Consider the following 21,007-nt stretch of genomic DNA (forward strand, 5'->3'; position numbering starts at 1 on the left):
GGTGCCGCTAACCGCGCTGGATTCATCAGAAGTCGGCTACAGTCCAGCAAAGACATGCTCCGTCTCAATACAAAACAAGATTTTAGGTTATGCTCTTAAAAGGTTTGCGTATCTTACATGTACTTGTACCATAATTGTACTTGTAAATATTGATTTTCTGCGTAATTTACAATGATTCGCGGGAGGCAGTGCAGTTACAAATGTGTAAAAATGGCATTTTTAAAAATTTGCAATTCTTTTTTGAATTTTAAACTTTGTTGGGGCACCCCAAGATATTAATTTTTTTGGAAATTTATTTTTGCGTTGTGCTTACAATGTCAGTGCACACAACTTTTCCGCGCTTTTAATACGCGATTAAAAATTAAAGCAAAAATAAAATTTTTGGAAATTTTCCACTTTTTCTAATATTTCAACTTCTTTGGGGCACCCCAAGATATTAAAATTTTTGAATTTTTTTTTTTGTGTTGTGCTTACAATGTCAGTGCACAACTTTTCCGTGCTCTTAAACACTAAAACAAGAAATAAAATTTTTGGAAATTTTCCACTTTTTCCAATATTTCAACTTCTTTGGGGCAACCCAAGATAATCAAAATTTTTGAATTTTTTTTTGTGTTGTGCTTACAATGTCAGTGCACAACTTTTCCGCACTATTAATAAGCGATTAAGAAAAAAAGTTGAAAAACGATCCACCCTACTACACAGGTCTTGCAATGAACAAATTGAAGGCAATGTGCGCGATTTGAGTGGTGGAAAGACACAAATCCCATTGAAGCGCTTCCTGCTGATATCCAAATGCTTTGTTGTTGCCAATGTTCAATGAAACTTCTTTATAGGCAAACGTAATTTTTTTTACAGTAACTCGATTTGCTTTCATAAATTTCACGCAAGCTAATTCATTTTGAAAGCACTTTTTTGTTTTAGAAATACAGCGATTTGTGGGTTGGTCTTTTAGTGTCAAAATTACAACAGCGTTTGTAGTATCATTGTAATAAGCTCCAAACTAGAGAGAACTATTGTCTTTCTAATAAAATATTATACGGTTTTTAATTGGTACAGTACTGTAAATGCATAGAAAAGCAAATTTCTTAGAAAAAACATTTCTGCTGAAGTGCAAACTAGCTGCATCACGATATCTTTTTATTTGACACAGCATCATGAACTATATTTCTCCTTGTTTTCAAAAATTCCTGGCTAATAACTTTTACAAACACCTAAACTTAACTTCAGAATTGACCTATCCTGTGACGAACATCATGCAAATATTCACAACGGCAGTGAAACGTGATAAACGAAAGTGAATCCGGCATGTACATCTGACTTAGAAGACAGTAAGTAGTAGCCTAAGTCGCACAACTTTACAGACGAATAAACTGCAGAATCAAGCGGCACTGGTTCGACTCTCCACTGGTGTGTGCTTGAGCAACGCATTTTGAAGAACAGCTCTCCATTCAGCGGCACCTAGTGGATGGAATAATTCATCGACAACATCACTTCAACCAGTCTATGCTTCAACAATCGGTAACTTCACTCTGTCAAACTTGGCGACCGGGTATACGTCAGTGGTTCAAAGCCTTTACAAGTATGCGAAACTGCCAGTCCGTGGATAAAAATTCCCCAATCAAATCAATCAATCCAGCTTTCAATGAGCATAAAAAAAATAATGGTGAGTCAAATGCGTCATTGTTAAAATTGTTTTAACAAATGTTGTGATGTTTCTTGGCAACCGATTGTAGCAATGAATTCACAGCGACAGACACCTGTGTTTGTAATAAATACAGTACTTTTATTAATAACTATTATATTATGGCATTCTCACGAAGATAATAAAAAGCATTAAACGTGATATCGTCAATCCATGGCTGGAATTTCTTTAAGTTTGTGAAAACAAACAGTCTGTTTGATTGTGTTTCAAGGGTAAAGCTGTGAACGGCGGTCAAGTACCAGTTGCTATTCCACTGGCACTGGAGTAAACTACCCTCGTCATTCTCAATGCGTGAAATGAGTGGTTTGGGCTGAAAAGCAAGTTTAACCGCAACTTTTTCTTCAACTTCTTCTGCACAAATCAAATTGTGTAGCTCCTCTATCTGCTTAAGTCTTCTCAGAAGTGCAAAGCACCTTGCATTAGTAAGCAACCTGACGTAACTGTACCGTGTAAAATCCCATTCGGCTTTGATTTCGCTAAACGCGCTTCGAATCCACTGTACTGCCCAACAATAAGAGTGACCTGGAACAGCCACATTTCCTAACTTAATATCAGGCATGCAAATTGGTCCGACGTTCCATTCTTTATTTATTTTAAAGTGAGTCATAATAAGCGCAAGGTCATTTTTAAGAGAACTTTCAAAGTAACTAGGGTAAAGCCATATCTTACGAACATCGTTAAAGTCTTTCTTCTGAAACCTGCGAATTAGTTCATCTTGGTTGGAGAAGCCATACAAAACAAAGATTTTTTGTTTGTCCAAGATTCCAGTTTTGTTGTGAAAGCTTTCAACACAGTGAGCATTGGTGAGAACGAAATAATCACTAATGATAAACGCATTGCAAAGGTCCTTTTGCATATATACGACAAAGGTTTGCCATAGCCCAGCACTGGGAGTGTCATCAATACTGAAGCTTACAGGATTTGAGTTGTATGGATCTCCACATTCTTCGCGGGGTTTTGGCCAAGGAATAGACCTCCAGTGAGCACTGAACCCATTTCCACCTGGTTTGTTATGGTTATTAGAAAAAAACTTTATACGTATGGGACCAAATAATGACATGACACGTAACGAATTATTAGCGGAGCATCGCTTTACTAGCTCATTTCCATCATTTCCCTTCCCTTCTGAGACGATAAGAACATCCTGAGCACATTCTTGCTGTCTTCTTGTGGTTATGTTTTCATCTTCAAGAGAAATATATGAAAAATCTATTTGCACCTCTTGTTTGGGAGTATTTGTTTGAATAATCCAAATACATTCCACGTCGCTAGGATATGGGTTGGGATAATTAGGAGAGGAGAAATCTCCTTTGGCGGCCGTAAAGTTTCCTCCACACATATAAGTGCAAATCGGAACATACTCATTGTCAGATACTTTTGATATAACTTGTACTCTCGATGTAAAACTAATCCATGACGCACTCCACTTTAAGCCTTGAATTCGGCTGGTAGTTGTTCCAACTCCTTCACCTACTAACACGCCTCCAACTTTCAACCTGAGATGTCCTGCTATTGACGAGATGTCACCACATGCGGCATCTTGAGAAGTTTTGTTCAAAGTACAAATATCCAGAATAAGGCTCCGACCACCTGTCATGGTTAAGCACAGCTGACTGGCAAGGTTTTGGATTCTAGAGCTACCAAACCAGCGCCATGACTGATAGGGGTTGTTTCTACGACATGTCGCCAAAGACGTTGATTTCGTGTTGCGTTTTACCTGAAGACATTTAGATTCCAACCTACCATCACTTAGTTGTTTAGTTAGCACCATCGAAAACATAATTGTGTAAGCTTGTTGGTGAGTATCTTGACATTCCACTCTAGCTGAGTCTGACCACTGTCCTCCAAGCAGGCACTCTTTTGATGATGGACCAATTAATACATATGTTGCTGAACATTTAAAAAAACACACAAGACCAACCGGCGCACCGGGATAACGATTGGTACAATTTTGTGGCGTCACTTCACCGTGGTATAGTCTGTTGAGAAATGGGCATCGTATTTGTTCACACGTGCCATTGCCTGAGGACCAATCGTGGTTTTTCAAGCAAACACGATTTGGAGGAAATTGAGTGGCGTAACCAGAAAGACAACGAATTCGCAGGACTGAGTTTTGAACCACTGCACCATTGATTAGGCCATCGTATACTATAGCATTGGTCTCACGAGGTGAAAACTGAAGTCGAGGACACCAATCTGGTATGCAAGTAGGCATATCAGAAGTCCAACTTCCTTCATTACAAACAAGCTTTGACTGACCAGACAAAAACGATTTGAAAGCACAGATCATCATGCAAACCACACCATGAGCACTCTGGTTGGTTAGACAAGCACCTGGTGACACACTGCCTCCGGGAAGTAAGGGTAGAACTGGACAAAACTGTTTGCAAAGTAACTGTTGACCATCCCAAGTGCCATCTTCCAAACACCTTCGTTCCGGCTTTCCAACCATAGTAAAATTTATATTACAAGAAGAGGTGCAAAACACAGATGGTTTGACGTTTGGCTTTTCACATTCTCGTGGAGTTATGGACCCATTATCTGGAGGATGCAATGCTGGGCAAACTGAATCACATTGTGGAAGAGATCCGTTCCAAATACCTCCTGGACCACACAGTAGTGATCGTTTTCCATGAATCACCGTGTTTTCATCGCACCTCATGTGACACAGGTGACCTTCAGCGACAACAGTTTTTGTGCAAAGAATCGGAGAAATAAGAAGATGTCTCGTCGGCACTAACGGAGGGCATACGCCCATTCCAAGACAGAATGGAGGAGGTCTAGACCACTTACCATTATTGGTACATGTGGTGATTTCATCTCCTTCAAGTGTAAAGTCTCCATTACAACTGTATACGCAGCGCGTGCCACTCACAACAAAACTAGATTTGCATACAGGAGGAGACACAGTGCCTCCAAATATGTCTTCCAATTGCGAACAGGTACCAGTATATCTAAACGCACAAACATTTCGCTCTTCAGTAAAAACAACTCCAACCCATTTTACTGACTTGGAAGTTATGACTACATTGACGTCCAAGTTTGCACGAAAAATTGGCCCCGAGTCTAAAAATATGTTTTGGTCAACCAGCTGAAGAAATAGGTCTTCTTCTGATCCACAAGTCCATCTTTGGGAGCGATCGGTAGAGCTGCAATCTTTCATTATCGCTTTAGTTCCAAGACCATCATCAAACTGTAAAATAGGTGTAATAACAGGATTTTGTAAAATGGTTTTTGTGTTCCCTGTTTGATTTGTCAGTGTAGTGTAGATTTTAACAGTACTGCTACTAGAAGATATGGGGTTGATTATCGCCTGAGGTCGAGATGCAGCATTAAAGTTAATTGCTAAACATTTTTCTGCTACGACGTTTTCAATCGAGTAATGAGAATTCCATCTCCATCTTTGTGACTTCCTACTGAACACGCATGCTTGCTTATAAACCAATAAGTCTTCAGACACTTCAAGGCAGAGGGCAAGTTGCTTGTACTTGGTTGTACTTATGATTGAAAACTGAACCTCGGCAACACATTCAAACTCCCTATCAGACCAGAGTCCGCTCGGTTCACAGGTTCGTGTTTTAGGGCCTTCGATTCGATAACCTGGATTACAGCTTATAGAACACGTACCAGTGATACATTCTTTTGGAGTTACAACTCCATTTTTTAATTCTGAAATTTTGGTGCACGCAACTTTGCACTCATAAGGTTCCAGTCTTTTCCATATACCTTGGTTGGTACACTGTGTTTGTTTTCCTTCTCCAAGCAGCACGTAACCTTGTGGACAACCTAAATTGCAAACAGTTTTTTGAGGGACGCTTTCAGTATAACATTCTTCTTCCAAGAATATTGCGTCATTTTGAAGTTGAGGATATTGTGAACATGGTTTTTGGCAAATGGATTTTATTCCTGGAAGCCATGTTCCATCTTCTTGGCAAGTAAGAACGTTGTTAGGAGTACCAGAACATAAAATTATGCATTGCGATCCTGATTCTGTTGGAAGGTTTTGAAGACAACTTGGGGAGAACTGTGCTCTTCGGGGAAGATCAGGAAGCGAGCAAGTAGAAAATCTTCGCCTGGAACAGAGGGTCCCCACCTCGTTCTCCGAGTATGGGTTGTATGTGTACAATCTGCTGCTCAGCTTGGTGCCAATTGTTATCACCACTCCATCAATTTCTTTGATGGCTGTGCTTATACTTAATTCGGTTCCTCTTAAAATAACACCAAATGGATCATCTCTACTGCAGTCCCATTGCTGGAGTGGATTAGTGCTATTACATATTGAAGTAGCAACATAGCGATGCGGAAGTGCTTTTGGTACACTCATGCAAAGCCCTGTGACTGCGTTTCTTATTAAATGCTTTCCTTGCCAGACCCAATGGGTAAGATAAGTCTTATTTATACAGTTTGGCCATTCTACTAACACGACCCGACCATATTTCACTCCAAGACAGACGGATGTGAAGTTCAGCCTGTTGATGATAATCATTGGATCTGGTTCATATGTGCACTGTGCTCGATAAGGGAACCAATAACCTTCATTCACATTTGCAGCAGAAATCACGCATTTTGAGATCGGTGGACTAGTCACAATATAGTCCTCGTCACACGTGGTGACGCAAGTCACTCCAGAAGCGTGAATTGTAGTCACTAAATTATTTTCTGGATTGGTACAAATTATTTCTCCATTAAAAACAATTGGTGTCGGACAAGCAGGATGACATGCTTCGATCATCACTGAGTCCCAATCGCCATCAGGACGACATCTTGCAAGTGATGAGTACAAACCATCCCTCGTCACAGTTCCTTCTTCGCACATCGCTCTGCATGTTGAACTTTCAAGGTTATACAAAATCTCGCAGTTAATTGGTTCGTAATGTATGTTTAATCCTGTTCCAAGCGGAGGACATGCACGATCACAGAAAGTTTCGTTTCCACTCCAAGTTCCATCGTCTTTACAAGCGCGAACGTCTGAACCTCTTAAAAGATATCCATTCTCGCAAGAGAATGTGCACTCATGCCCTTCAAATAATTCTCCACCTAAGCAAGATTGAGGAAGTGCTTGTCCATTCTTGGGTTTTTCAACTTTTGGACATCTTTGAATGCACTCTCCAAGATTCCCCGACCATGTTCCGTTTTCGTTGCAGGTGACCACTTCATTACCTTTCTTTTCAAATCCAGGGTTACAATTTAAATGACAACTATGCCCCGGAGCAGTATTTTCAAGGCCACAACTGCTTGGTTTCAATACAGAATATCCACTTGGTTTTAAAGCTGAGCATGTTGATTGACACTGAGGCTTTTTTTCCGACCAGGTTCCATTTGCAAGACATATTCGAAAAGAAGAACCAAGTTGAATCAGACCCTTTCCACATCTAAAAGCACAAACGGTGTCTGCTACCGACATTTGACTGGCACACCTCAATGGAATCACCGTTCCACCTTCCGGTGGTAAATGGATTGGGCACGGCTTGATACATCTCGGCTCGATGTTACTCCATCGGCCAAATGTGGTACAAACTCGTTGACTGACTCCACTAAGAATATGTTCAGTCTGCAAACACTGATATCTACAAATTGTACCTTCCAATACTCTTGTGCCAGAGTCTGTGCATATTTCTGGAATCACACTACCGTGAATAAGGTGGTTGACCGCCGGACAAGTGGCTTTGCAGTAAGGTTGCATGAAGTTCCAAGCACTGTTACGCTGGCAAGTTAGTACGCTATTACCAATTAGTCGATAGTTAATTGGACAAGAAAATTTGCAAGCAAAACCCTCTGCGTGCTTCAGCGTTCCTGCGCATGAAGGAGGACTTATTTGAAGAGTGCTAAGAGAATATATTTTAAATGATTTACAAGCTGGAATACATTTTGGAACTTCGTGAGACCAGTGGCCTGACTTTAAGCACTCAGTAAAAGTAATTTGAATGTTTAATTTAAATTGTGGAGTGCATGTAAAATGGCATTCTGTGCCAACAATCATTGGTTTTGTACGGCAATCACTCGGAGTTACTAAAGTACCCGCATCCACGTAGAGTCCAGGGCAAGAATCAATTTTTTTAGCAGAACATACAGGTATTCGGTCTGCAAGAGACGTTTTTGCATGCCATTGAGTGTGAGTCGTAATACCAAAATTTGAACTCTGCACGAATGTTAAACCGTTGCTTGTGAAGAGTAAAACTTTATCAGCGGCAAGAATAGAGTACAACGGAAGTTTTTGTGAATGAGTTAAGCGTATAAACCAAATAAGGTTCGGATCGCCACATTCCCATATCTGCTCTGTATCACTTGCATTGCAATCTTTCAAGACCAGATAGCTACCAGATGACACAACCCTGAATCCTGCCAAGCAGCGTCGAGTTGTCGAATGCCGAATTAAATCGTTTTTGTACCATGCCCAACGGTCAAATCCATTAAAGAAGTCACAATATGGATCTTGTCTCATACTTATAGTTTGTTTATCAGTCACATGTAAGCAGTGTTTTGTGCTGGGTGGAGATGTTTGCAGAAGTAGAAATTGATGTTCACGTACACAAACTGGTGGACCACCTGACCATAAGCTAGTATTCATGCAAATTCTCTTGTCCGAATAGGTATCGGCTATTACGTAATCAGGACGACAAGAATATTCACATACATCACCGACAAGAGGAATTGTTCTATCACACTTTACAAACCCATTTGTCGGAGGATTCAAACTCGGACACGTTCTTAAGCATGTGGGACGTTTCCCCGACCAAAGCCCATCAGGAGAGCATGTATGAATTCGAACACCTTTTAAACTGTAGATGGACTCACAAGAAAATACACAAGTATCTCCAGATTTTTTTCCACCGCCAATGCAATCTAATGGCATAACTCTTCCATTTGAAATTGGAGTAATAGGAGGACAAGACCTCAGGCACTCTGCGACGTCCCCATTCCAACTTCCATCACTTTTGCACGTTCTAACTGTCGATCCAAAGAGCTCGTATCCGTTCGGACAATGAGCAGTGCACAAAGTTCCCATGAGCATTTGATTGGTCCTACATTCGTTTGGCTCAATTGCTAATAATTTTGGTAAAACTAATGGTTGACATGTTTTGTGGCATATTACAGGTACATTGGACCAGATTCCATCGGGTCTGCAAATTCTTACCTCAGCACCAGCCGAATTATAACCTTGATCACAACTAAACGTACAAGTTGAACCTTCATGCAACCTATCCGTAGCACAGGTTTTAGGAGAAACTTTTGAAAAAGCAGGCATCGGTAGAACGGAACATTTGCGTTTGCATTTCACTGCTGACATATCACTCCAACGTCCTTCCTTTAAACACGTTCGCTCACGTATACCGACCAGCGCGTAATTACTTTGACAAGAGTATACACATTTTGTACCAGCTATAATAGAAAGGCCTGGAGCAGCACAGCCTGCTTGTACGAAACCGTATGGAATCACAGGCAAAGGAGGACAAATGCCTCTTTTCCTGTATGCACAAGGTCTCCCTGAAACAGTTGTATTTCTAGCTACCACATTAGTTGATCGCCGAGACTTCCAATTCGCATCTTCATGGCTTGTGTCAATAACGAACAAGATGTTTGACGCTAGTTGGGTAGCATAGGCTAATATATAGCGGTCAGCAAATGTCATGTAATTAGCAGGACTGGGTGCATATGGGCATTCCCAAGAACCATTTATCCTGTTGCAATTAGCCAGCTTGATAGAAGAATATGAATTAATACTTGCTGGTGTCATGCACGTCTGAGTTGCAACATTTCTAATTTTTCCAAAGCCGTGCCATTCCCACTTTTGTCTGTTATCAGTAACAGAGCAAGGAGCTGAAAAAACCCAGCTATCCGGCTCATTAGTAGCACTAGCGCACCTACTAGCAACACGTAGTGAAAACTGAGGTATTGCTTCGCATCTTGGCATTGGAAGGTCCCATTGACCATCGTTGCGGCAAGTTAGTGATCCAGTGTCACGTGTGAGTGCATACCCATTTGCACACACTATAAGGCAAGAGTGACCTTCTGTCATGACCCCAGATGTACAATGTGCTGGTTGCAAAACGCTATGGCGTGGTGCAATTAAAATATTGCAAACTTTCTTGCAAATTGACAAAGGAGAACTCCATGTACCGTCGGGTTGACAAATTGACTTGTCATGTTTCAAAGGAACAGCAGAAAATCCTGGCAAACAACTCGCAGTGCAAGTCACGTTCACCGGAATAGATCCAGATAGACATCGAGTTGGTGTGACGTAACCAAAGTTTGGAGCTTGCAATCGTGAGCACAACGAATTTCCAGAAAGCATTTGACACAAAGGCTCAGTTCCGTTCCACACTCCATTGGCACATCGTAAATATGAAGAGCCAATCAACTTGTAATGGACTTTGCAAGTAAATGTACAGATGTCTCCATGTTTGGATGAGTCAGTAGTAGTGCAATCAGTTTCAGGACTCACATCGCCGTTGCCAGGTTTGGTCAGTGCAGGACAAAAAGATAAACATGAAGGAACTGGTTCGCTCCACATTCCATTTCCAAGACAGAATAAGGTTCCAGATGCTCCGCGTTTTAAACTTAAGAAAGCAGAACTTGTGCAAGTGACCGTACAAGCTAAATTACTCCATGCTTGTACTTTTGAATTACAGAAACCTGAGTTGACTTGCCCATTCACTGGTGTTGTTAAGCCTTTGCATTGACGTTTTCTACAGTAAATATCAGTTGTGTTGTATATTCCATATTGGTTACAAGCTGCTATTGCAGTGGTTGAACCAGATTGCAATACATAATCTGCATCACAGGTAATGGAACACTTAGATGTAATTGGTACTGCGTTGTGGCAAGACAGTGTAACAGTTCCTCCAGGTGGTAGTGTTATCTTAGAGCATGTCCCAGTCTGATTTAATTGCATGCCACAAACTCGTCCTACTGTGGTAGCCTGGTCTAAAGTTAGCCAACTTCCAAGTTTTTCAATTTGAGTTATATAAAGAAATGAATCCTTACTTCGAAGAACAAAGTCGGTATTTTTCAACTTGACACGATTTTCCCCCAGCTCAAAAACACAATCCCATCGCTGCTTTTCGTCGCTTCCATCACAATCCAAAAGTTTAACAACCTCAGCTTCTTTTTTTTCGGCTACTCCAAGGCACCAACCTGTTGACGCACTACGAATTTGATTGTAGGTAGTAAATGACCACATATCCTTGGCGTCATTATTGAGGCATGTCCCCCGTGGCTTTGTTGTAACGATGTGAATATTGTGGTGAGGATACTGTTTCACGACAACACAATTCTCATTATTTGAATTGTCCAAATTGACAAAGTTGAAATGTAAATCAGGTTCACAAGTTGGAGGAGATGCGCTCCAACTCGCTGATGTAAGACAGACAACATCTTTAACACCGGACAAGGTATATTGTAAGTCGCAAACGTAAGTGCACTTCATTCCATTGTGTAGATTATCAGGACCCAGGCATGCACTAGGAAAAATATCGCCATTTGCCAATGGAGCTAGAAAAGGACAAAATTTTTGGCATTCTGGTGGTTTTATATCCCATGTTCCAGTATCTAAGCATTTGGTTTTATTAGCGTTGAGAGGCCACATCGAATATGTGCCGTTACATACGAATGTACATTCGGAGCCATGAGGATAAGAATCCAATGATTCATTACATGAAACAGTTCCCATAAGCGGGGCTGTGGAGGCCACACATGACCTTATGCATTCGTAAGAAGTGTCATTCCATGCTCCTGTATCATTGCAGACGATTGACCTTGAACCATTCACAACATAACCTTCAATACAGTCTAAAGCGCACTCATTGCCAACTTCATGCAGTCCAAGTGGTTCAGGACACAACAATGTAGAGCCTACTTTCCCAAAAGGAGGTATTGCAATTGGAGCGCAACGCTTTTGACAACGAGGCTGAGGTGCACTCCATTGGCCATCAACAAGACAAGCTGAATTCGTTTCTCCGATAAGCTCATACGAGTTTTCACAAGAAAAAGTACATGTTGACCCTCGCTTCACATATGCAGTGTTTGTGCAATAATCAGGGGTTGCATGTCCATGTCTGGTGATGTAGGGACTGAAAGCAACACATGAACGTACACACAGGGGCGCTACATTTCCTACCCATAACCCTGAAGTACACGTAGCGACTGGTTCACCTTTTATTATGTCATATCCTGGTGTGCATACAAATGTACAACGAACATCTGATGACACTGGTCCTTGACCACAGAGCAAAGGAAACCACCCTCCATTGGCAATATCAGAAAGTTTTGGGCATCTTCCATTGTTTGAAGCCCCAAAAAATGTTGTTTTTGCTTTTCTGTCAGGGTCGTAAAGTAACCAGCCAGTCAATGGTGAATATTCATCGGTAGAAATGACTTGTGGGGCTGTACCATAACCGTACCACAAGTATAATTCAAAGTCTCGCATTTTAACGGTGTAATTTTCTTTAGTAGTGGTTGGCCAATGTAAAATTTGACGGCTATCCGAGTCATTACATTCTAAAAATGTCAGCTCTGCCATAGAAACAGGTTTTTCGAAACCTATGCATTTTCCATTTCCTGAGTTTCTGAGAAGTCGGCCATTGTGCAAAGACCACAAATTGAAAGGATCTTGTTCGCAAGTTTGAAAATTTTTTTTTACTGGTGAAATACTATTGGCACCTGGTGAGGTCAGGCAAACATCAACGAGGTCTACGTCAAGAACAAATAAATACTGCCTTTTGACGTTGCAAGACGTTGGCACACCGGACCAGCTCTCATTGACAAGACAAGTACGCTCGGTAGAACCGCTGAATTCATATGAATAATCACAAGAAAAAATGCATGTATCGTTAACTGCTTTGTCAATCAGGGCGCATTCTGGAGGCACCACAGATCCATGAAGTGGAGGTTTTATTTTCTTGCATGTGCCAATGCATGTACCTAGTGGTTCAGTCCAGGATCCATCGGTCTGACAAACTACAAAGCTTGAACCACGAATCCGATATCCAGAAAGGCAATGTAGCACACAAGAGGAACCTTCGGTTTTACCTGAGCATGATACCACTCCATTTGTAGGTGTTGCAAGCCCAGGACATTCTGCTAAACATTTAGGAGCATCATAATCCCACTGGCCGTTGTCAATGCAGGTTAGATTGACATGTCCTTCTATGACATAACCAGCGTCGCAAGAAAACGTGCATTTTTCCCAAGCAACAGCGCCAGAAGTGGCACATGAAATAGGTGTTATGCTTCCTTGAGGCACTTCTTTAATTGTAGGGCATGTCCTAAGACATTGAGGTGCTGATGCTGACCAACTTTCATCAGTGGTACAAAAACGTACGCTGTTACCCACTAATCGATAGCCTTCGTGGCATGTATACGTACAGCTCATCCCTTCATAAAGCACGGAGAGGGAACAAACATCCGGGTGGACATCTGAATTCGGGATTGGCTCCGACGAAATGCATTTTCTTCTGCAGACGGGTACGTCTTCAGTCCACCTAAAAAGAATCGATCGCATAAAAACTCCTTAATATCTAAATATAAGTTTGAGAAACTTTAAAACAAATTGAATTTATGGTCTCCAATTTTTTAAATAATGCCCAAAAAATATCTGAATGTGTTGCGGATGTGCAAGGTTTAATAAAATATTGCTTTTATCTCACATCGAAATCAAATTTTCTGGTTTTCATTTCATTTAATTCTGTTAATATTTTTTTATTAAGAGTTTACGCTTGCAACATTCCAGATCATTATCGATAAACTATAACCGAAATGTAGGCTACTGAGCAGCCAAGCTTTCTTTTCACTGCCGAAGAGATATGCAATTCTTGTTAGGCAAATTAATTACATTAATTCTTACCTTCCGTCGCTATCGCAAGAGGTCGCACTTTCTCCTTGGAGAACCAATGCGTCATCACAAGCAAAGGTGCATACGTCACCCTCTTTAGAAAGCTCTTTGAAGCAGCTCGGTGGTGACATCTGACCGAAGGCGGGAGGGGTCAGCATTGGACACTCTCGTTTGCAAACCGGAAGACTCGAGCTCCAAGTCCCATCAGTTTGACAAACTCGCTGCAGTGCTCCCACTAAAGCGTAGTTTGTGTTGCAAGTGTATAAGCATCGAGTGTCAGGAGGGATGGTGTTATTGTAAACAGGATCGGTGCACTTAGGCGGAATGATAACTCCATTCGGAATATCTGTAACAACCTGGCATGGTTTAACGCAGTCCACGTCACTTCCAGTCCAAACGCCATTGTTGAGGCAAACTCTCGTCTTGGTTCCACGTAAAATTGTGTTTTCCTTGCAAGAAAAAGTACAAATTATTCCCGGTTTGTGTTGCTTATCCACCATGCAACGAAGAGGTTCTATCACACCATTGTTGGGAACGAGAAGTTCTACGCAATCAAAATCTTTACTTTTCTTCGAAAACCCTGAGCGAGCTTCTTCTTCTTCTGAAAAGAGATCCAGTGGAGGAACACCACGAGCAAGGAATTGTTGCGCAGTGGAAGCATTAACGGAGGTGTTTCCTTGGCGAAGAGAAAATATCTTTGGGTCAACCTTCCAACTTTTTTTCTGAAAAACGGTTTTTCTCAATGAACGCACGAGAGCGTTGATCTGAAGTTCACTGCCGTAATATTCAGTTTCGTTTTCACTTGGTTGGATGACATACGAAATGACGACTGGTTTTGGGGTGTTTCGAAATCTCCCTCCAACCTTAAAAAAATGGACATTGCTTTGACAAAGTTGATGAATATACACCACTTCGATACTGATCAAATAGATTCAGTTTTTCACTCGTGTGGAATAAATACCAACAGAAATAATAATAATGCGATTGTAATTCGATGATGGGCCTATGTGGTTACAAAGAAAACTGACAGCACTTTCCATCTCACTGCTTAAAATATCTGATACGTGGCAAATTCATACACATAGTAAGGGAAATTTCATTCTGAACCTCGATACCCTACTCTATTTTGCGTCAGCGTCTAATAATTAATCATTTGCAATTAGGATTTTCGAAATGAATTTTCGCTTAGTCGAGTGAAGATAAAACTTTTTACTGCAAAATTTCATTTAAAAGGAAACAAAATATTCTTCTAAAACATTTTTATTTGTTCAATTTGAAGCTTTAGCTCAATAGTTCTCAACTGCGCTTTAACAGTGCCGTTTCAAAATACAATACCACAAAGGTCCCTGAAATAGAAAGATAAGCAAAATGTTTCCATATATTTTACATATTGTATATACATGGCTGTACACAACCTAAAAACACAACAGTAGGCCTACATCAAATGCAGTGCCGGTCTTTGGGGTGTGCAAACCGTGCGATCGCACAGGGCCCGCAAATTAGGGGGCCCGCAATTTACTCAGAAAATGCAGTAATTTTGTCGTTTCCAATGGAAAAATTCCACAAGTGAATTCAACAAAGGAATTAGCAACAAGAAAACATAGAGACTCAACGGGTGCAGCCTATTTTGTCAACTGAAAATTTCGTACCCTGAAAAGATCGAGAAAAAAAAAACAACAGAGCCGAAGTCGCTGATCGGAGTTGCGGCAAACATTTCAAAATTTCTCTCGATCTTTTCAGGGGACGAAATAGGTCGAGATTTGATTTTGTTACACGATTTCAGGGTACGAAATCGGGGTACGAATTTTTCAGGGGACGAAATAGGTTGCATCCAGACTCAACATAGAGACATAGCTTTATTTCCGAAAAATGCCAAAGAAAGCATGATCTCATCCTTTTGCTATGCCACCGGACAGCACCATTTTACAGTAATATTTATACCCAAATTTTTGTTGAACATGCTCTCAGAATGCCCCAAATTCAAAGTAATTTTTCAAAATTTTCTGGGGGAGGCCCCCAGACTCCCCGCCGCTGGGTGTCGCCTTCGGCGATCACGCCGTCAGGCTTCTCCCACCGACCGTCAAACCACCCCCCTCCCTTTTCAAAATACCTAGCTACGCTACTGAATTGGATCATTGTCATTGAGGCCCGCAAAGCATATTCCGCACAGGGCCCAAAATACCCTAAGACCGGCACTGATCAAATGTAGTTATTACTTTCAAAAACCTCTACAGCTTTTTTCACCCTAAAAGGGGGATCATCAAAAGGTCCTTGAATAGAATCTTTTCAAACAGATTCTATTTGATTAAAGATCTTCTGATGATTTTAGGGTAAAACAGGCTGTAGAGGTTTTAGAAATTAATAACTAAGTTATATTTAATTTACTTTGCTCTGCTTGGCTTTTTTGCTTGGCATTGAGCACTTTTGTAGTATTAATAGTAGCCTATTTATTTGTTCAACAGTAGGCGTAAATATTTTTTCAGATTATATCTTCTGTTAAATCTTTAAAAGTTTACCCTTAGCTTTTGCAATATTGTTTCGTTGTAGTCAACTACTCAAGTAAAGAGCTGTTTGCCGTCTATACTAGAAAAAATAATAATGTCAACACTAACTTTGCTCCTGAGCATTTTGGTCAGAAGCGTGCAACTGTGTATGCATTTTTTTCAGCATACAAAATACAAAATCAGGATGGATTAAGACTTAGCCTACCTGCCGCTTTTGTTTTTCTTGTTCTTCAGAAAAAGTTACATTCTCAACAATGATGTCTTGAATCGGGAGTTTCGTGTTTTCAAAGAAAGATTTCAACAATGGAGATAAAACCTCCTTTGACCATTGCATTGAATTATTCGATCCCCATTCTCGTGCGTAGTAATCCATGTTGAGTCCTGCAGGTGAAAACAAAGATGCCGGACGCAATACATATTAGGCTTGAACCAGGGGTGCCGGAAGCGAGGGGTCAGGGGGGCGATAGCCCCCTGCCCTTAATTTTTCTGTGGATGGAGGCAGAGGGGCAATGGTGCCCTTTTAAGGTCATTTAAGCTACTGCACATTTTTCAATATAACAATTTCTGCTATTCGCTTTTAGCTTAATTATAATCTTGCAGTTTTGCCTCAAAATAATATTCACGACACAAAATTCTGTATCACAGTAGATTACATCATTATAACACAGCAAGATGCCCTTCCGTGCCATTGTTCTTTGTATACCGGACACTTGTATCAATACTCGATAATAAGCTGATAGATGAATATTATCGCTATATCTTATCTTCAATCTTAAAAAAAATTGGCTATTCAGCCACAAAAGTGCCCTTTTTTCATAATCCTGCCCCCCCCCCCCCCAGTCAAAAATCGTTTCGGCCCCCCTGGCTTGAACTATGTGTACAATTTTGCCTCTTTGATATTTCGAAAAAATAATTCAAAATTACTAAATTTAACAGATCATTAAATGGCCTGGACTTAAATAAATCACAAATAAGTGTCGTGGCCCACTCGTGGGTACATGAAAGATGTGCAAAGATGAAGAGGGTGACATGCAAATTGCAGATCCGGATATTGTTTTGATTGTTAAAGATGTAAGAAGATTGAAGAAGGAATGGTTGGTCCTGCTGAAAAGCTAAATGAAGAAGTATAATCGGTGAATGCATTTTGCTATCTAGATTCTAAGAGATAGGTTGAATGCCAGTGGTGGTTGTAAAGCGGCAGTGACTGCAAAAGTAAGATTTGGTTGGGGAAAATTCAGGGGGTGTCGAAAACTGTTATGTGGTAGAAGATTTTCGTTGAAAATGAAAGGAAGAATTTGCGGAAGAAGTTGCCTAAGACCTGTAATGAGACAAAGAAGTTGCCTAAGACCTGCAATGCTGTACGGAAGTGAGACATGGTGCTTTCGGGAAAACGAATTAGCGATTTTAAGAAGAACTAAGAGAGCGATAGTGAAGGTAATGTGCGATGTAAATTTGATGGACAAAAGGAATACTGAGGAACTTATGAACTTGATTGGGTTGAATGAGAATTCTGATAAGTTGGCGAAAACGAGTGGAGTGATGTGGTATGGGCATGTTTGAGAGGGGATGAAGATAATGTTTCGAAAAGAGCACTGGAGTTGTGAGTGGCGGGTCATAGAAAACAAGGAAGACCCAAGAAGACGTGAAAAAGGCAATGAGGAGGCAAGCAGCAAGGTTGTCTGGACAAAAGAGAACGCTTTAGCGCTTAGACAAATCGATATGCAGGCAGGGTATGAAGGCGATTGCGAAGACGTAGAGATGGATTCCGCCACTCTCGGTAACGGGGGCATCACCGCTTTTAAACTGGCTTAGTACTATTACCAACGGTTTGTGACAAAACAAGAACTAAAACAGCAGTGCCAAAAATTCAACTCATCCAACAAGATGTGTCGAGGAAATTGCAAACCTTTTTCACCTAATCACAAGCAATGTTTTGTTCAAATGACTTGCCACCATGATCAGCAGCATCTTGCCATCATTGTTAAGTTTTGAGATGTGTAACGTTACATAATAGTGTCACAGTGGGTGAATTAGCAATAACGTGTTTGTCATTGAGGTTGACAACTTACCTTCTGCACTAAGGACTTTTAACCTTCCGTCCATTGCTGGAGGAGGACGAAACTTTGGTGGGGGAATTTCAGGTGGTGTTTGCCCTAAAAAATAAAAAAGGCCACCGCCTGTTCCGAGGAGAAGAAGAAGAAAACCAAGAACTAAATACCATCGCGACTTCAACTGCTGAATGAAGATGCGTCGGCGATAAAGAGGTTCCAGATTTTTTATGATTCCTCCAATGTCGTCTGCATCGAGGGAAAAGCGTTCACGCGCACTCACCAGCGTGAGCATCACATCATCAATAAGATCAGGATGTTTCTTGATGTGCTGATCATTGCTGTCAAAGCTCACTTCAATCTTGTTTGCTGATGTCTTCACAACGGTCATCCCGTGAACGACAAAAGAACGCTTCTTGGCATATTTATCCTTCTTAGATTCTAATGGAATATCGTCCATCTCGTGCAAGACACTTTCTTCAATCTGTCGACGATGTGCTTGGATAGACTGATCACTCCTCCTTGCAGGAATCTTTCTCTGCTTCACGGTCGGAAGGTACTTTGTAATCGAACCTTTCCTTTTTTTCTTTCCAGACGAGTGAGTGCGAGACACTCGTTTTTGAAATGTTTGGTCTTTGTACTGACCTTGACCGGATCTTCCTTCCGCAGATGCCGGATGTCCATTCCTCTCCGGACCAGAAGTCGTTCCTCCTGATTTACTGTCAGCCGATAGTGGCCTGCGAGAGCCTTTGGTTGAGCGGTCACTTTTAATTGACTCTTCAATTGTCACTCTTTCAGGAACAAGTTGTGAAGAGGAAGCTTGATCTGGAAAATCTTCTTGAGGATAACCTGCCATTAAAGGACGCCGTTCCGAAGCTGCTGTTCTTGGGTCACTCTTGACAATATCAGTGTTCCAATTGTTCCATTTTCCTGGCCAAGAGGGTGGTAAATCGCTGGATGCACGACGGGGTTGCTTCACTGTATCAAACCTTGGTTTGGGTTTAGGTGGAAGAAGACTGATTGTACGTTCTGTGCTCTTCCATTTTTTTTTATCGTCAACGCCCTGGGATGGACTTGGTACCAGCCCTGTTTGATCTTGCGAAGCTTCCTTTTGAAGACAGGGGTTATCACAAAGTGGTTCATCGTCTTCGCCATACCTTTTTTTCTGCTTCCTGTAATAAGTTGCAGGTTGTAAAAGTAGGTAACTAACTAATAACATGTCCATTCTGTAGGGCTAAAATATCTACTTTTTGATTTTGTAGATGTAACTTCGATACCCTGTTCGGATATACCAAAGACAAAATTTCATTTGTACTTGGCACTCAGCTTTAATTGAATAGATTTGGCTAACAAAATACTCGCCGCCGCCTCCACATGGTAGAGTTAAATTGTCTGCTCATTGAAGTAAACAAAGAATTCTTTTCAGTTGAAATAATAGACCTAGTGTAAATTATAATTGAAAAGATTACACTAACATTAATGATATAATGACTTAAGTTTTCTACTCCACGAGAAAGTAGAAAGTAGGAATCAATCATTTTCTCAAACAAACTTTATTTTATCACTAGTCTTACTAGTGGAAGATGGTGTGTCACTATGCTGCTGACTGATGAAGCAGGACAATTTTATGTGATTTGACCGCAATCTCATAAAACGCAAAATATATGCCTTGGCTGAGATCAAAGAAAATACCGGTAATCGTTGTTTTATTTCAATTTACAGATATATTTAGCAAAAAATGATACTTATCCCTAGGAAGCTAACTCGACCAATCTTAATTTGTAATTTGTTTTGTTACGTGTAACAACATAGCTTTGCACTTGAATCTGATCTTTATGGACGTCTGCAGGGGCGCCGGAAGCGGGGGGGCAGGGGGGGCGAATGCCCCCCTGCCCTCAATTTTTCTGCAGATGGAGGGGCAAGGGGGGCAATGGTGCCCTTTTAAAGTCATGTAAGCTACTGCATATTTTGCAATATAACAATTTCAGCTATTCGCTTTTAGCGTAATTATAATCTTTCATTTTTGCCTCAAAATAATATTTACGGCACAAAATTTTGCAACACAGTACAGGCCTTAAAACTCGTTTTTATTTCGGCAGCCATCGCGGCCTACCGGGAGCTTCTTCTCGGCGGCCAAATCTGCGTGCTTGGAGGCCAAAATACAAAATAAAAATAACGATATCAAAATACAAAATAAAAATAATAGCACAAGTAAATAGAATTAAACTTGCAACAATGCTAAAATGATCACTTAGCGTTGTTGAAGTCTGGGCCTGGGCGCAAGGCCTATGAGAGGGGGGTACGGAGGGTACGGCGTACCCTTGAGGGCCCAGGTATGTGTTTGTTGGGGGGCCCGAAATTGTGATTTTATAGTTTATGCGCAAAAATGTTTGGTAAAAACTATCCTAAACGACTAATTTCAAGCATAAAAGTTGTTATTCTTTAGTTCTGGGGGCCCGTAATTTAACAAACGGGCCTAGAAAGGTAATCGAGTGCTTTGCGAGCAAATTAGGAGCCCAAAGTGGTAATTTAATGCTTTACGTGCAAAAATGTTTTGTTAAAAGCACCCTAAATTAAAGCATAAAAGTTAGTTATTCTCCTGTCCGGGTGTTTTTGGATTTTTTTGTGTTTTTTAAAAACTAGGCCTATTTGAAAAAGGTAGTTTCACGCTTATTTCACTTTAGAATGAATTTCGGAGTTAGAGCAGGAGCCGGAGAATACTTTCGGAGCAGGACCGGAGCCGGAGTAAAAAAAAGTGGCTTCTGTCGTTCACCTCTGCTAGTGCTGCTAATGTGGTGAATGCAAAAGTTAATGAAGAAAGGTTATTGGTTAGATGATTAATTTGATTATGTTTTAACAAGATGTTATGTTTGAGCCTTGGTAGAGAGCTTGGCTTGTACCAGATACAGTCATATAACACTCA

General features: G+C 40.9%; 1 protein-coding gene across 1 annotated transcript; it reads right to left on the reverse strand.

Moving 5' to 3' along the window:
• Positions 1-1,773: 1,773 nt before the first annotated feature.
• On the reverse strand, positions 1,774-19,309 carry LOC145788415 (uncharacterized). The gene is made up of 4 exons (XM_082600183.1): positions 18,106-19,309; positions 16,242-16,417; positions 13,545-14,395; positions 1,774-13,182 (listed from the first exon to the last, which is right to left on the reverse strand). Exons 1-4 carry the CDS (start codon positions 19,307-19,309, stop codon positions 1,797-1,799), a joined length of 13,617 nt encoding a protein of 4,538 aa, XP_082456309.1. The 3' UTR covers positions 1,774-1,796.
• Between the last annotated feature and the right edge of the window lie 1,698 nt (positions 19,310-21,007).

The sequence above is a fragment of the Aplidium turbinatum genome, chromosome 2 (genome assembly GCF_918807975.1).
Source record: "Aplidium turbinatum chromosome 2, kaAplTurb1.1, whole genome shotgun sequence".
NCBI classification, from domain to species: Eukaryota; Metazoa; Chordata; class Ascidiacea; order Aplousobranchia; family Polyclinidae; genus Aplidium; species Aplidium turbinatum.

Excerpts from the sequence above, each read along its gene's own strand:
- LOC145788415 (XM_082600183.1), bottom strand. The coding sequence starts at position 19,309 with ATGGACATGTTATTAGTTAGTTACCTACTTTTACAACCTGCAACTTAT. Across the intron at positions 16,418-18,105 it reads AAAAGTCCTTAGTGCAGAAG|GACTCAACATGGATTACTAC; the intron begins GTAAGTTGTCAA and ends TTTCACCTGCAG. Across the intron at positions 14,396-16,241 it reads AAGAAAAACAAAAGCGGCAG|GTTGGAGGGAGATTTCGAAA; the intron begins GTAGGCTAAGTC and ends CATTTTTTTAAG.